At 50.7% G+C, this 15,538-nt stretch overlaps 1 protein-coding gene across 10 annotated transcripts; it reads right to left on the bottom strand.

The window, feature by feature from the left end:
• LOC125686111 (zinc finger CCCH domain-containing protein 11A-like) lies at positions 1–15,518 on the bottom strand. 10 transcript variants are annotated; one of them, XM_048929767.1, is made up of 10 exons: positions 13,643–15,518; positions 6,234–13,442; positions 5,206–6,036; positions 4,657–4,853; positions 3,883–4,006; positions 3,339–3,401; positions 2,997–3,083; positions 2,409–2,708; positions 2,025–2,101; positions 1–1,906 (listed from the first exon to the last, which is right to left on the bottom strand). In XM_048929767.1, exons 4-10 carry the CDS (start codon positions 4,702–4,704, stop codon positions 1,850–1,852), a joined length of 756 nt encoding a protein of 251 aa, XP_048785724.1. In that variant the 5' UTR covers positions 4,705–4,853; positions 5,206–6,036; positions 6,234–13,442; positions 13,643–15,518; the 3' UTR covers positions 1–1,849. The 10 variants fall into 10 exon arrangements, 2 of the variants coding, with proteins under 2 accessions (XP_048785724.1, XP_048785725.1); XM_048929768.1 differs by lacking the exons at positions 5,206–6,036; positions 6,234–13,442; positions 13,643–15,518 and adding an exon at positions 4,998–5,068; XR_007373670.1 differs by lacking the exons at positions 1–1,906; positions 2,025–2,101; positions 2,409–2,708; ... (1 more) ...; positions 3,339–3,401; positions 3,883–4,006 and having other exon boundaries at positions 4,710–4,853; positions 6,234–6,260; positions 6,610–13,442.
• Positions 15,519–15,538: the final 20 nt, after the last annotated feature.

The following is a 15,538-nucleotide window of genomic DNA, read 5'->3' as shown; positions in this document are numbered from 1 at the left end:
TGAGGTGGAACAAATGATTTACTAAATATACTATTAGCAAAAAAATATAATGAGAGAGAGAAAGTCTGTCTGGATGGTAGATAGGCCTCACCACAATGTTGAGGTGAGAAGTGCAGTCCAGTTGAGTGACTGAAGAAAAGCAGATGGCGAAGCGCAGATGGTGAAGAAGAAGGATCAAGTGACCTTGCCCAGAGTTCTATCTCCTTGCTGACCACAAAGACTCCTGGGGAAACGTAGTTCTTCTCCGTCAGATGAACAGTCGGCAGAAGTCAAACCTCCCCAGTGCATTACATGATGTTATGGGGTGGAATACTGATGACCAAAAATCATAAAACCGTGACAAGGGCGTGGGAGATGGGACTGGGATTGACAGGTGGGAGGTGGGGCTGGGACGTGGGATTGGGAAGGAGGTTTGGAATTGGGAGCTGCGGTTAGGAGGTTGGATTTGGCAGTGGGATGTGAAATTTAAGATCGGGGTGTGGAGATATGGATATGGGGTGGATGCAGAGTGGGAGATCAGAAAATGGAATATATATGGGCTGGGCTTGGGGTGGATGTGGGATCAATGTGGGAAGAACGCGGGATGGATTGGGAATGAAATAAGGATATGGGATGGGATTGGGATGATAACGGCATGGGATAAGTATACGGAATGGATGTGGGATGGATGTGGAGATACGGATTTGGAATGGATATGGATATAGGATAAGGGATGGGGATAGGATGTGGGGTGTGGATATTGGATGGGTTTGAGATGGCTGTGGGGTGGATATGATGGATATGGGATGGGATAAATTTGTGGGATACGGATCATACCCTTCCACCTCCTCTGCCCTTTGCCTTTCTCCACAGAGATGCTTGCTTCTGGCCAGCACTCCTGCCCGCTGCCTAGCCCGCAGCCCGCATCTCTTGGGGAGACGGCAAGGTGGCCTGTAGCTACCCACACCTCCTCCCGGGCACGGCTTCTCTGCTTTGCTTCAAGCCCACAGCCCAAAGGACCAAACCCCTCTTATCTTTGGGCCCAGCTTCTCCTTCCGTGCAGCTCTGCGGCAAGCCGGGGCTCAGCTCTTCCCACCTTCCTCCAGTCCTGGAAGCTTGCTTGCTGTCATTCGCTGCCTTCCTTCGCTTTTCTTTGCTCATTATACACTTGTTAGAAAACCAAAAGCAGCTCCATCCCAGAAGTGACTCGCTTCCACGGTGCTACAACTCTACATTTAACATGCACGCTGCAGTTTTCAGCCTAGGCTTTTGAAGGCAAAGCCAGAAAATTCCACACCATGCAGCAATGAGAGTCACTCAAGCTCCACCCCAAAGGTGAAAAGAAGCATCCAAATGGCTGAAGAGAGGGGGGGCTAATGAGGGAAGGTAGCACCGCAGAGAAGTCAGGAGAACACCTCTGCCTTCCACGATCAGGCAGCCGGCAGAGCCTCTCCTCCCCCAACAGAGACACCTGCAGGGTGAGGGGCACACGCTCACTTATGCTCTGTGCTGCCCCGAGAAACTCAGCTCTATGGAGCTGTTGTCTAACTCAGCGTGCCTGTGCTCAGGCCGTGCTACTCGCAGTTCTTTGCGCGTGCTTTGCAGACAGCGTGGTTATGGGCAGGGCCAAGAATTTGTACATCCATTGCTTTGATAACCTACAGCATTCCCTGATGGAGCTGTGGGAGTTCTGACCCAGCGCCACGAGTGGAATAACGAGGAGGTGGTGCAGCAGCTCAGAGTGCCGCTGGACAAATCAGGCCGTGAGCTCCTTGTGAATGCAAAACTCCAATTGTTTATTGATGGACTGCAACCAGAGTGCCAAGTTGGGCTGCTGCCACAAAGCTGCTGCCTTCTGATGTTCCCCTACTCAGTCCTTCAGCTGCAGCTTCTCCATCATCTCCACAAGGCTGTTGATTGTGGAGGACTGGAAGGAAACAAGGCGAGTGTCAGAATAGGATTCAGCTTCCCCCAGTATTCTACGATCCCCTTCATGTCTGACAGACAGAGAACAAGAGCCATGTCTGTGCTCGCCAAGGACTCACCTCTGCATGTGCAGCGGCAGCTCTCAGAGCAGCCTTCTTCATTTCTGCTCTCCTCTCTTTCTGTCTTTGTCGTCTTGCTATAGAGCAAGAAAAGAGAAATTCATTTCGTCAACAGCAAAACTGCGGAAACTTGGGTACCATGAGAACAGGCTAGGAAGCCTCTCAGGGAACGGTATTTCCAGTGGGACGAGCAGAGGGCCATCATGGAGTTAACGGAAAAAGAAGGGGTTACACATTCTGGCACGTCCTTGCCTTTGGACTTGGTAGCCTTCTACTCTTTTCCTCTCTCTGCAGAGAGAAGGAAAAAGCAAAGCAAACCCTAAGCAAACTCCAAGTGCTTGATAAGGGAAGCACCTCACCAGTGCAGCTGCAGCATCTTCTTACCTCTTCGCTTTGAGGCCCGGAACCGCTCAGTCGGCGCTGGGGCTGGCACACCACCTCTGCTCTGAGCCTTCTCCCCACTGTGCTCCACCTTCACTGGTTTCTTGGCAGGACACAGCTCTGCTTGCTGCTCCTCTTCTTCCATGCCCTTGCGCTTTCTTGCAGCCACAGTCTTGCAGAAGGAGCGGTTGGCAACTGCAGGGGAAGCTCTTCCCCCTGTGCTGGGGCCTGCTGTTCCAGGAAGCCCTCCAGCCTGGAGGGGAGCTTTCACATAGATCTTGCCATTTGGCTCAGCTCCTCTCCCTTTTAGAATGAAGAAAGGGGAACAACAACATTCAGTGAGTCCTGCACTACCTTCAGTCTGCAAAATGGGCCACAATATTAGGAAATCTCATCCTGAGTGCTCACAGCAATGGATCTTAGCTGAACTGTGGAGTCCCACTTCCATTTGGGACGGGGAAGGTAATTGTAATCGCCAGGGATTAAGACCTAGAGCAACATGCAAGGACAGCAGCCCCAGGAAAGGACAGACAGAAAGCCTAGCTAGAAACACAGGGCACCAAAACCCAGACGCCTGCTGTATGCCCGTACCTCTCTTGGGTGCTGTGCCACACTCCGTGCTCTTCCCCTGCCTTCCTGGAAGGCTGCGCTTCACTCCAAGCCTGCTTGCATCAGCTTCTGACAGAATAGAAACAAGAAAGACATGAAGAGCATCTCTCTGGAGGAACATTCTAGCACAGCCAACCACAAACTTCTTCAAGTCTTCGAGTGTAGTTTCTTCAGTTTGCCTTTCCGCTGCTACAGCGTTGTGCCACTTCTGCAGTCAGCACAGATCTGCAGCGCCCTTTCTTCTCTCCTCCATCACACACACAGCCCTGCATGCAGCCCTCCTTAGAGGCAGCACCCACACCACAGCTCACAGGAGCTTCTTACCTGGGGAGGCTTTCAGTTTCCCTCCGTGCCCAGCACCATCCCACGGACGCGCAGGCTCCGTCCCTGCAACAACAGATCCAGTGTGATTGCACAGACACCAGGAGCAGCGCTGTCCTGTCAGCCCACATCCACCCCCCAAAAACTAAAAAACGCTGTTCTACAGCCAGAACAGAAACTGATGTTCAAACTGCACTGCGCTTACACAAAGCAGTACTGCTCTCATTCCTGTCAGATGGCAGCAGAGGAACCCAGGTCTGCCTGACAGCTCTGCAATCTGCAGAGCAAAGCTGCATCAGCAAACAAAACACTGCCAGGTGCAAACGTCAAGACACGGATCTCTTGTCCCTAGAGGGAATGCGCTCAGCCCTGAGCACCACCACTTATACACAGACTTCTGTCTCACTGCTGCCATCAGCTGCCTCTGTCGGCCTCTCTAATGCTTCCACCATGGTTACTGGACATCCCTGCAGCACTGCACCCGCTCAGAAGTAATACCTAGAATGCATTCTTCCATCCTTCATGACAGAGGACTAAAGAGACTCACTTTTGCATGGTGCTAAGGATGCTCCATCCCCATTGTGTCCCTTTGCGCACTGCAAGGCCCAGCTGGCATTGGGGCAGCCTGCTGGCTGCTGCTCCCAAACACAGGGAACAGCACCGCATTGCTTCTGAGGAGAGAAAAAAGGAAGGTCCATGGAAACAGGCACCCAATGTTTGCAAAGAGATGCAGCATTCCACATTGGGCCAGAGATGGGATATCAGAGTGCTGAGACATTAGCTGTCACTCAAGGAAACATTTGCAAGCGCATTCACAACATCTGCACAAGCTGCAATTTCTGGGCATATCCAGCTTTCTTATCGTTCAGGTGCAGAAGACAGGCGCTCTCAGACATCACTTCAGGGGTTACACCAGCACACCTGCAAACACCAGTATTATTCCGAGGGAAAAAGCGTCTTCAGGTGCCACAGTTCAACCCACGCAAAATTACCATGCGCAGCCTTAGCTCTTCACCACCATTTCTTCCCCACTCTTCACTACTGCAGGCAGCTAGAACAAACTTCTCAGCAGAAACCCAGGGCAGCAGGGACCTGGCAAACCATAACCCAGCACAGCTGGCAGGAGGGCAGCACCCGCTCTCTGCTCCCACCCTGCCCCAGCAGGTTCAGGAGCCTGGCAATGCTGTTCTGGTGCTGCACGCACACAACCCAACCGGTTACTGAGCTCACAAAGGACCAGCAGGGCTCCCCCTGCTCCACCTCTTCCCCCTCCAAAACCAGAGAAAGGAAGAAAACCCAAGATAGAGAAACCCAGCCATACCTTTCCACGCGCAAAGCAGGAATGGGAACTGTCTCCCTGCTGAGACATGCTGGGGAACGTCTCAGAGGAAGCTCAGGTTCCTGGGGTCCTCTCCACAGGCACAGCCCCCACTCTTGGAGAGAGCTGCCTTCACTGGCTTTCTTCAACTGCCTCGATTCCCAAAATCTCCTTTTGGAAACCAACCCTAAGGAAAGAACCTGCAAGTGAAAAATAGTGAGAAAGAAGCATTTTCCCAGCTTTCTGTTCTCTCTTCTGCTACGCAGTTTAAACTATCGGGCAGGGCAATACTCAAAACCAACTAGTTACAGGAACTGTCCCCAAAACACATCCAGCTTCCGTACAGCTGCCGTGACTTCTGGCAGCAAGCGTTCTTCTCCACCTCCTCAATAGTTGTGCACCTTGAAGCACATGGCTGGTGTTGCTGTCACGAAGAAAACTCCTTTTGCCTCACCGCCAGCCTGGACGAGGGCTGACACAGTGTGCCCACCCCAGCCCAGCTTTCCTGCTGAGACACATCCTGGCAACCCCCCAGCACCAAACCCAGCTCACCTGGTCACTCCTCGGCCTGAGCTGTGCCCAGCTCATGCACACGCCGCAGCACTGCTTCCAACCGGGCTCTCACGATGATCTCTCTCAAGGAAGCTCCACAACAGCTCAGTCTGCGTGCACCATGCTCACCAGAGCACCAGCTCTGCTCACCAGCTGGGGCACAAACGCTCCCACCCCGGCATCGACTGTGACCTCAGCGAGTGCCTGCATCACTGCTGTGCTTTCATCACAGCAAAGGGAGTGGTCACCTCCTACATCCAAAGGCTAAGAAACCAACTCAAGTGTCACCCAGTGGAGTTAGTTGAAGTAAAGGAACAGAGAAATTAAGATGACTCTTGTGCAGCCAGCTTGGGTCACACTCTTGCTCAGGCATTGCACAATCAGACCAAGCAGATGCTGCTTCCTGGCTGCCTACAGGTTGGATGCTGGAAAGGTTTGGGCTTCCAAACAATCAGCAAGTATTTGGATAAGCCAGCCCTCTGTTTTTTATGAAGGCAGAAAAGTCCTTCTGTCAAGCCAGCTTGCAAAGGCAGAATAGCTCTGTTCTTGGGCCGCAGCATCCCATGGCCCGGCATTGCTCAAACACTGTGGCTGCACTTCCCCTGGGCATCCACACTTGCTCCAGCTCTCTTGCAGCTTTCTGCAAGGTTTGTGGCTTCCTGCTGAAGAGTTCCTCACATTCTTCTGCAATATCATTCCTGCTTCCTCTGGTACCATACCAGAAGATGCCGCAGAGTCCATTAGCCTGGAGTTCCTTCCTCACATCAGAAATTGCTCCTGCACTGGCCTTCACTCACACTGTGATACCGCCCACTTCCAGCACGAGCTGCCCTGCAAGGCAGAGAAATAAAAGGTGTGATTAACGCAAACTCAGAAGCCCAAGGCTGTGTCACTACCACGTGTTGCAGCCTAGGGAAGTCAGCCGCAACTAGAACCTTGCTCAGAATTAAGACAGGCACCGTACATTAAGGCAGACCTCCAAACAGAAATAAGTGCCGCGCTCAGAAATAAATACCGAAATCACTCACTTTGCTGTAGGTGGTTCCTCCAAATTCCTTTGCATTTAGGAAAACAGGGACTCAGAATTGAAGGATAGGAAAAAAAAAAAAAACAACATCAGCTTCGCCGATGGTAGTGAAACTTGGAAATACGACTCAAAAAGAAAAGGTTTTCAACTCCTTGTAAGGCACAAAGTGATGGGCCCACGCCTGCAGAAAGCCTGATCTGCTCTGCCACAGGTGGCTGAGTGACACAGAAGCTGAGCTGCCCATTCAGAAGCGCTTACACACCAACGCGCGGGATGTCAACATTCCTTGGGCACTTTCCCATCAGAAGGGAAATCCCTTCTCCCTGCCATGCCATGTCCACAGGGCTGGACTGACACAGCACAGAATCCATGCAAACCTTCTTTCCTCATCGTGGTGGTTTCTGACAGACCCAAACAATCAGACATCAGGTCGCTGCACAGGCTGCTGGGTGACACCACCATCATTTCCACACCATTGCTTCCTGAAAGCAAAGTCAGTAAAGTACTTCAAGGGAATTCCACACAGGGATGGCATATTTTACTATTCTTTTACACAAAGCAGAAGGACAAAATGGGAGATGCGTGCAGCTGCATCAGAACCCCAGTTGCTAAAGGAATGGAAAGACAGAAATATCAAAAGCCAATACATTATTCTAACACAAGGAGGGAAGACGTTTCTAATATATCAGTTTTTATCATTTAAAATAGACGGTGGGCACTCTGAAAGGAAAATCCTAGGCCTCAAGTTCTGACAGGCATAAAATAAAGCCACAGCCCCTGCCACAAAGGCCGGCTCATCATATCATATCATTACCCCAGGAGCACTTGGCAACTCAGGCAAAGTGGGCCGTGCAGAGAAGATTGCTGCATTTCTTCTTCTCCTGGCCCAGAAATTGGTTTTCCTACCTTAGAAAATAAAGGAAAAAAGCCTGACATAGCGTAGAAAGGGCGGGCAGCGTGGCACACCAAGGCAGCAGGAGCGTGCTGAACCTGCACAACATTTGAAACTTCCACCTTTCCTCCCAGAGCAACCTACATCTTCCATATCCACTCCTGCTTTCACCACTCTTTGTAATAAAGGTGTTTTAGCAGCTGGGGCTCCTCCCTGTCCTCAGAGTAGGACTCACAGCACTCAGATGCATCTCAGCTCCATTCCTTTCTGCGCCCGCTCTCTGGGGACTGTGGGTTTCCCATCACAAGGCTTCATACACACCGTGTGTTCAGCTCAGTGAAAGGAAGGCAGAACTGATGCAGTCTGGCTGTCCAAGAGGAATACAGCTTCTCATTCCCACAGTCCTTCCAGCAGTTCAGTACATCTGCCCAGCACAAGTACACTGCCATGCCCTGCATTCGCAGTTGTCTTTTCCACACACTAATCTGTCCACCAACAACGCATACACAGGATCCACGAAAACAAATAGCTACACTCAGTGATCACCCAGGACAAGGAAAACTCAGACTCAGAACAACCCCAAGTCAAAGCACTACTTCTCCAAAACACTGCCTCAAGCTCCTCCTGCTCCCCCTCAACTCTTTCCTCAGAAGGCCACTCCTCTGCTTTTCCTTTCTCTTCCTCTGATTGCTTGCCTGGCTTGCCAAGCCAGGGCTTGGGAGAAAGCTGGGATGCAAACCGCACAGAACTGTCCCAGGAACCGACAAACAGAAAACCTGGGCAGAAAGACAGTGCATCAAGTCCAGATGTCTGTCGTGTTTCTTCAATTTGCCTTTCCACTGCTCTGATATTCTACCATCTTCACAGTCAACACAAGGCACTTTCCTGTCTCCTCCCTCACACACACCCTTTCATACAGCCCTATTTAGCTCAAGGCACCCAGACTACAGCTCACAGAAGGTTCTTACCCACACAGGCTTCCCGTTTTCTCCTTTCTCAGTAAGAGTCTATCAAATCCCATGCTTCATCCTTGAAACAAAGTATGGCTTTCCCGTGTCACAGAAACCAGTCGCCAATAGAATCCTCGTCCTGTTCACCCACGTCCACCAAAATCCTTCAATCACGCTGCTTCTATAGCCAAAACAAGCTCATTGTTCAACTGCAATGCACTTACAGAAAGCAGTACTAGTCTCATTCTTGCTAAGAGTGGCAAACCAACCCACGTCTGCCTGACAGCTCTACAACACGCAGAGCACAGCTGCACGAGCAAACACAACGCCATCAGGTGCACCAGCTGAGAAACACACTTCACTCCTGAGCCAAACAAACGGCATTACAAGTACCTCCACACTGTTTGGCCTCTCCAATGAACAGAGGCAGCTCTAGAAACCACCATTTACACACAGACTCATTTAGCTCCACTGCCACTACCAGCCACTGTCAGCCTCTCTATTGCTTCTACTATAGCTCCCAGTACAGCACTGCAATCACTCACTCTTACTTCTCAAGACTTTCCTGTTTTCCCACTTATCTCCTTAGTCTGAGCACTAAGGAAATGCTTTGGCCATTTGCTACCGCAACCACCACCAACCACCAACCAACACCACTAGCAGCCAGCAAGGCCTACGGGGCCGAGCCCCACGAGGCCAGGCCCAATGGAAAGCACAGCCGTGACAGCAGAGGAGCAAGGTCCAAGGCTGCAGCAAGGGAGGGTTTGCTCAAAGGCAACAGCTGTGGGCTCAGAAGTCAAGGGACGAAGCTGCTTACCTTCAGAAGGACTCAGGTAGGCAGGGATCTCCAGTGAGATCCCCTTGCCTCCACTGCCAGGCTTCCACTTCAGTGAGGGCTGGGAAGGGGTGGATCCTGGCTCCAGCCCTTCTGTCATTCGGGAACATCACATACCCCTGAGCCCCCCTGGGTTGGCCCTGCCTTTCTACCAGGTGAAAAATCACGTCTCAAGCCATGATTAAGCACAGCCACTACAGCATCCCTTAGCACTAACCTCATAGGGCAGCTCTTAACCCTTTAACCCTGAAGGCTCACCTGTAACACTCACCCAAAAGATACTCCTCAACCCTAATCCAAAATGCTAACGCTTAACCCTCATCTCCATCTCAAAAGTGCTGCCCTTGTCCCTAACTAGAAAGGACAAGCCACAAACCCCCAGGCACACCCCCCACCATCACTAACATCAAGTGTTAAGCCTTAACCTTTAAACCTAACAGAGAGCACTAACACGAAACTCTAACCCACAAGGGTTAACCTCAGCACTTAGTTGAAGCACTAAATGCTAATACCTCCTCGCAGGCCAGAAGCGGAAACCTGAGGAATCACACAATCACCACACTTGGAGAAGACCTCGAAGATCATCCAGTCCAATCATCCACCTATCACCAACGTTTCCCACTACACCGTGTCCCTCAGCACAACATCTAAACACTCCTTCAACACTTCCAGAGATGGTGACACCACCGTTTCCGCTTCATTACAATGGTACCTCTTCACCCATAAACCTAACCCGAAACGGTGTCCCATCTCCATAACGCAGAAGGGTAACTGCAGACAAGGGCAACAGAAAGTACGGCTGCTTGAAACAGTTCTAAATTATACAAGAAAGGTAAAGAACACAAACCAGTAAATAAAGACAGAATTACTCACCCTTTCTGAAGAACAGGACTCACAAGACGCTCCAGAAGTCCAAATCTCCAAGTAGAGAGCAAACTCCGGGGGAAAACACGCTTCAGGGGGAAATGCTGGTACCACGGGGTGGCACAGCAGCCACCTCTTACCTCCTGAGCAGGTCATGGTTTCCTTCACTCAGGTGCAGGGCAGGATGGAAGCTGTGACCCGCTCGGTTCCTTGCTGCTCACTCCCATCAGAAAGGTTCACACACATCCTGGGAAACACAAGGCTACGTTGGGAAAAAAAGAAAGCAGGAACAGATCACGCATGGGGCTGTCACCCAGCAGAAGGCCAGACCCTTCTGTCTGTCACCTGCTCCTCTCATCAATGGTTAGCAGCAGGACCTGGGAAGGATCGGGATCAACAGTCAGGAGGACAACTGGTCCCACATCTCCGAGCTGATTCAGCTCTCCAGCCTGGCAAAGGGGCAGAGCCACAGGGCTGCCATGAGCTGCAGGACTGCCCTGCTGCCATTTGTCCATTGAAGCTGTTTCCCCAGGGTCCCCGCTCAGGGTTGCAGGATACGGCCCCAAAGCCGTCACCCACTCACAGAGCCCTCCTGCTCTGTCCTTCCAGGCAGCTGCCAGCCATCCCAGAGGCATCTCCTGTCAAACAGAAGCCTCTGAAGAAGGCAGCAAAATGCTCTGCCAAAAGGGCAGCCACGGCAAAGACGGGTCCGGCACGGGCGGCACAAGCTGCAGGCGGCAAGCAAGAGCAGCGCAGTGCAGTGAGCGTGGTGAAAGCCGCTGCTGTAGGAGCAGTGCTGGAGGAGGCATGGGCCGAGGCAAAGCCCAGGCGCCGCCGCGCAGCCCTGGCCCTGCAGCAAACGCCGCTGGTGGCCCTGTGGTCCCGGAGCTCTGACAGCAGCCTGCTGGGGGAGCGCAGCCGCAGCACCTCCCCTGTGGTGCCACCGGCGCACATGGGGACCGGATCCACGCAGGGCCGGCCACCGAGGAGCAACGCGGGGCTCCCCGTGTGGAGGCCAGTCTGTCCGCGCTGAGCGGGGGCGCCGGGTACCCAGGAGAAGCAGAGCTCCATGCAGGCACAAGATCCCCATCTGTGCCGTTCCCAGCACCAGAAACTGCAGCTTGGCGTGGAGAGCCGGGCAGCGACGCCGCTGCATCCAACGGAAAGCAGGGTGAAGGTGGGCGCCTGGTGCTGCCTCGCATGAGACGGGAAGAAAGGAGTTTCTGCCCAGATCCAAAGCCAGGAGCTGCCGCTCCACAAACTGCCTGCTCGACCCCTCGGCATCGGAGCTGTGCCTCCAAATGGAGCTGACCCGGCCTCTTCTGGAATGACAACCCGCTGTGCATCACCGCTGCCATCCGCTGAACAGCCCTGATGGCCGCCGTGAAACACTGACATCCGAGCTGCGACCCACGCTGCAGCCGTGGTGGGGACAACCTCTCTGTTGCTTTCAGTTCCATCTTTTCCATCGCCCGTCTTCCCCACCACCTCCCGAAACACCTGGGGTCTGCAATAATAAACTGGACGGGCTGACATCAAACCCGCTGTGTCTGCATCTCTCCTCAGCCGCATGCATATTACAAGAGCCTCCTCTTGCGCTGACCATGGCAGTGAGACAGTGAAGCAGAGCAGAGCAAGAGGGGCAGTGGGGACTCTTCCTTCCAAGACCCCTTGGCTCTGACAGCCTGCGTTCCTGGCAGCCTGGGGATCTCGAGTTCCTCATTGCCCAAAGTCAACTGAAACGAGGAGGCTGGCAAAGTCCATGCTTGCTAACTGTGCCACAGAACCCCAGGCAAAAAGAGAGACAGGCTCTCAGCTCGGAAGAGCTTGGGATACTGGTCCAGGAATAGAGCAGTGCTCAAGAGCGTCGCTCAGCATCCTCACAAGGCCACTCCTTGCCATCAAGATGCTGTGAAATCCAGGGCACAAGGCATTGGTAAGACTGTGTGGTCACAGCCAGTCCTCCAAAAGCTGGGCAGCAACTGGAGCTGGCACATGGACATTCCAGGGAGGGCGGGAAGGGACAGATGGTATCTGTAACAATGAGGAAGATCAACAAGGTGGAATGGTGGGACAGGAGGTATCACGACAAAGGGATTGGCATGACGGAAAGGATACAGATAAGACAGAAAAGCAGAAGCAGAGAGGAGCTGAAGAGGAGAATAGAGAAAAGATCTATGACAGGAAATGGGAAGAGAGGAAAGAGAGCTGTGAGAAGAGCACAAGAAAAGAAGTGAGGACAGAAGAGCAGAGAATTAAAGAGCACTAAAGGAGAGCAGATTACGCTAGGAAGAGAAAAACAGTGAAAGAGAGCAGATGAAGAAAGAGAAGAGATGACCGTAGAGAAGGAATAGCAGAAAAGGAGTGTAGATGAAGAAGACGTGTGACAACTCAGGGAAGGAAGGTCAGAAGAGGAGAGCAGAAAGAGGAGTGAAAATATAGGGGAAAAAAAGAACAGCAGAAGAGAAACAGATGCAGACAAAAAATAAGACAGGATACAGGGAACAAAGAAAAGCAGAGAGGAGAGCAGAAGCAGAAGAAATAGGAGAGGATAGAGAAAATAAAGGAGGAGTGCAGATGCAAAAAAAGAGTGAGGAGAAATGGAAGAAAGAAAGCCAAGGTGAAGAGCAGACACAGAAGGAAAATGTGTGAGGATACAGGGAAGAAAGAGTAGAAGAACTGGAGTAAATATGCAGATGAAAGAGGAATGAGGATAGATAAAAGACAGAGCAGAAGCAGAGGAGTGCAGATACAGCAGTAAGAGGAGTGAGGAGATGGAAAGAAAAAGAGCAGAGGAGAACTGAAAACGAAGTAAAAGAAGAGAGGAGACAGGGAAAAAGAGTTAAAGAGCTCATGGAGAAGCTGACCTGCTATCCACTCGACTAGCTGAGCAGCTTTCCCCTCACTTTCCTAGCAGACCTTCTGTCCCCTCACATTCCCAGCTGAGCTCCATGCCTTTCCCTTCCCCCACCTGAGCTGCTGTTACCTCACTTTCCTAGCTGACCTCCTGTCCCCTCACATTCCCAGTTGAGCTGCTGTCCCATCCCCTACCTAACTGAGCTGCCCGCAGTTCCCCTTCCCTACCTGAGCTGCTGGCCCCTCACTTCCCCTACCTATCTGCTGGCCCCTCACCTGCTGTTCCTTGATGCTCTTGCCTTTTCCTGCTGCTCGCTTCCAATCTCCACGCTTGCCTGCTCTGCTTGCTGCTTTCACAGCTGGCTCCCAACTCTGCTCGCAGCTTCACTCCTTCTGCACGCCCTTCTCTCTTCCCTTCTCGTGCCCTTCTGGCTTTGCCTCCCCTTGCTGAGCACGGCCGTGTCCGGTAGCTACCCTTCAACCTCCTCCGCCCTTTGCCTTTCTCCACAGAGATGCTTGCTTCTGGCCAGCACTCCTGCCCGCTGCCTAGCCCGCATCTCTTGAGGAGATGGCAAGGTGGCCTGTAGCTACCCACACCTCCTCCCGGGCACGGCTTCTCAGCATTGCTTCAAGCCCACAGCCCAAATGACCAAACCCCTCTTATCTTTGGGCCCAGCTTCTTCTCCTTCTGCGCAGGTCCTGCAGCAAGCCGGGGCTCAGCTCTTCCCACCTTCCTCCAGTCCTGCAAGCTTGCTTGCTGTCATTCGCTGCCTTCCTTTGCTCTGCTGCGGTGAGCTTTCCTGCTGGCTTTCTCTAGAGTGACGAGCGTTGATTTCTACTTTTTATTCTCTACTTGGTCTCTTATTTCTCCAGTTTCCCTTCCACCCTCCCCCTCTCCCCTCCCCCTACCTCCCATTTCCTCCTTCCACCCCTCTCCCCTCTCTTCCCCTCCTTCCCTTCCCCTCCCGTACCCCCTCTTTTCTCCCTTCCCCCTTGCCTTAGGGGAAGCTTACCTTTCCTGCTCTTCACTCCCTCCTTCACTCTCCTGCCTTCGGCTGCTCCTCCAGCCTTGCTTTCCCTTGCTCTGCTGGGCTCTGCTTTCTCTCTATTTGTTGCCGTCCAGCCTTTTCTCAGCTGCTATTCTTCACTTTTTACTTGGCTTTTTCCTTCTCTTCATCTCTCTTTTTTCTTTTTCTGTACTGCTCTTTCTTTGCGGCTTTTCCTTTTTCACTTTTTTTCCTTTTTCATCTCTTTTTCTCTTTTTTCATCTTTGTTCTGGATTACTTTTTCCTTCTCTTCACCTTTTTCTACATATTTATTTTCTTCATTCTTTTTTCAGATTTGTTTTTCCATGTTTCTTGCTTTCATATTTCTTATTTTTATACTTCTTTCTTTAATATTGTTTGTAAATAGTTTTCCATAGTACTTTCTTCCATATTTCCTTTTTTTCATAATTCCTTTTTTCACATTTTCTCATGTTCCTTTTATTTTTCAAATACATTTTCATTATATTTCCCACACTTTTGCCTGTTTCTTGTGCTTTTGTACTTTTCCACATTTTTGCCTGTTTCTTTCTTTTTTTGTGGTATTTTTTTTCCACATTTTTGCCTGTTTCTTTTTTTTTTGGTAATTTTTTTCCACATTTTTGCCTGTTTCTTTCTTTCTTTCTAATATTTTTTCCACATTTTCGCCTGTTTGATTCTTTTTTCTGGTGTTTTTTACACATTTCTGCCTGTTTCTTTCTTTTTTTGGTATTTTTTCACATCTTTTCCTGTTTCGTTTTTTTTTTTTTTTTATTTTTTCACATTTTTCCGAGTTTCTTTTTTTGCATTTTTTCACATTTTTTCATGCTTCTTTATTATTTCTTTTTTCATACCTTTCATTTTTTTGCATATTTCTCCATATTTCTATTTCACTATTTTTTTCATATATCATCACATTTTTTCATTTTTCCACCTTGTTTCACATTTCTTTTTTCCACATTCTTTCACTTTTCTTTATTCCATATTCTCCATCTTTTTCATATTTTTTCATATTTCCTTTTTTCGTATTTTTTCATATTCCTTTTTTCTCATATTTCTTTTTTTTTTTCACATTTCTTTTTTGTTTTTAAACACGGGTATTCCTTAAACCCCTGTACCCCTTCACTACCCTCCCCATGCTTTCTGTTCTCCCTTACCCTCACCTCCCCCCTTGCCGTAGCCTACGATTTCCTTGCCTGCTCTTCTGACCTCAGCTGCTTGTTTCTAACATGACCCAGCTTCCCTGCTTGCCCCTCACTTCCCCTACCTCAGCTGCTGTTTCCTCACTTCCCTGCCTTACCAGCTTTCCCCTCACTTTCCCAGCTGAGCTGCTGGCCCCTCACCTGCTGTTTCTTGATGCTCTTGCCTTTTCCTGCTACTTGCTCCAAATCTCAACACTTGCGTGCTCTGCTTTTTCTCTTTTTTCCTAGTTACACTCCCATTTATGAATTTATTTCTTTTTCAGTCCTTGCTTTTTTTTTTATTCTCATTATTCTGTTGTGTTTTTTCTTGATCCCTGGAGATACTCTGTATCCACCTACTCTCCCCTTTCGTCCCCATCATCCTGCCTATATCTGTGCCTCGCTCTTGGTCTTCTGTCTGCATATTCCCATTCAGCACACAGGGTAGCCCCATATTACCCTCTATTTTCCCGTGCCCACACAAGCCCCTATTGCTCCCCTACAGCCTTTTTATAACCTTATGTGCCTCTATGTCCTGTCTGTACCCCCCGCAGACCCCTACTGTGCCCGTTTCTCCATATCACACCCATAGCCCTCTCACTGCTCCCTGCCTGTATTCCCCCTACAGACGCTCATAGAGCCGTATTTCCTTACACCCTCCCCCAGCCCCCACATCCCTCCCCGTAGCTCTCCCCAGCCCCTATCC

The sequence above is a fragment of the Lagopus muta genome, chromosome 31 (assembly GCF_023343835.1).
Source record: "Lagopus muta isolate bLagMut1 chromosome 31, bLagMut1 primary, whole genome shotgun sequence".
Classification (NCBI taxonomy): domain Eukaryota; kingdom Metazoa; phylum Chordata; class Aves; order Galliformes; family Phasianidae; genus Lagopus; species Lagopus muta.
This window is presented reverse-complemented; position numbering and strand designations above follow the sequence as displayed.

Excerpts from the sequence above, each read along its gene's own strand:
- LOC125686111 (XM_048929767.1), bottom strand. The coding sequence starts at position 4,704 with ATGTCTCAGCAGGGAGACAGTTCCCATTCCTGCTTTGCGCGTGGAAAG. Across the intron at positions 2,709-2,996 it reads TGGCACAGCACCCAAGAGAG|GGAGAGGAGCTGAGCCAAAT; the intron begins GTACGGGCATAC and ends TCATTCTAAAAG. Across the intron at positions 2,102-2,408 it reads CCGGGCCTCAAAGCGAAGAG|CAAGACGACAAAGACAGAAA; the intron begins GTAAGAAGATGC and ends CTTGCTCTATAG.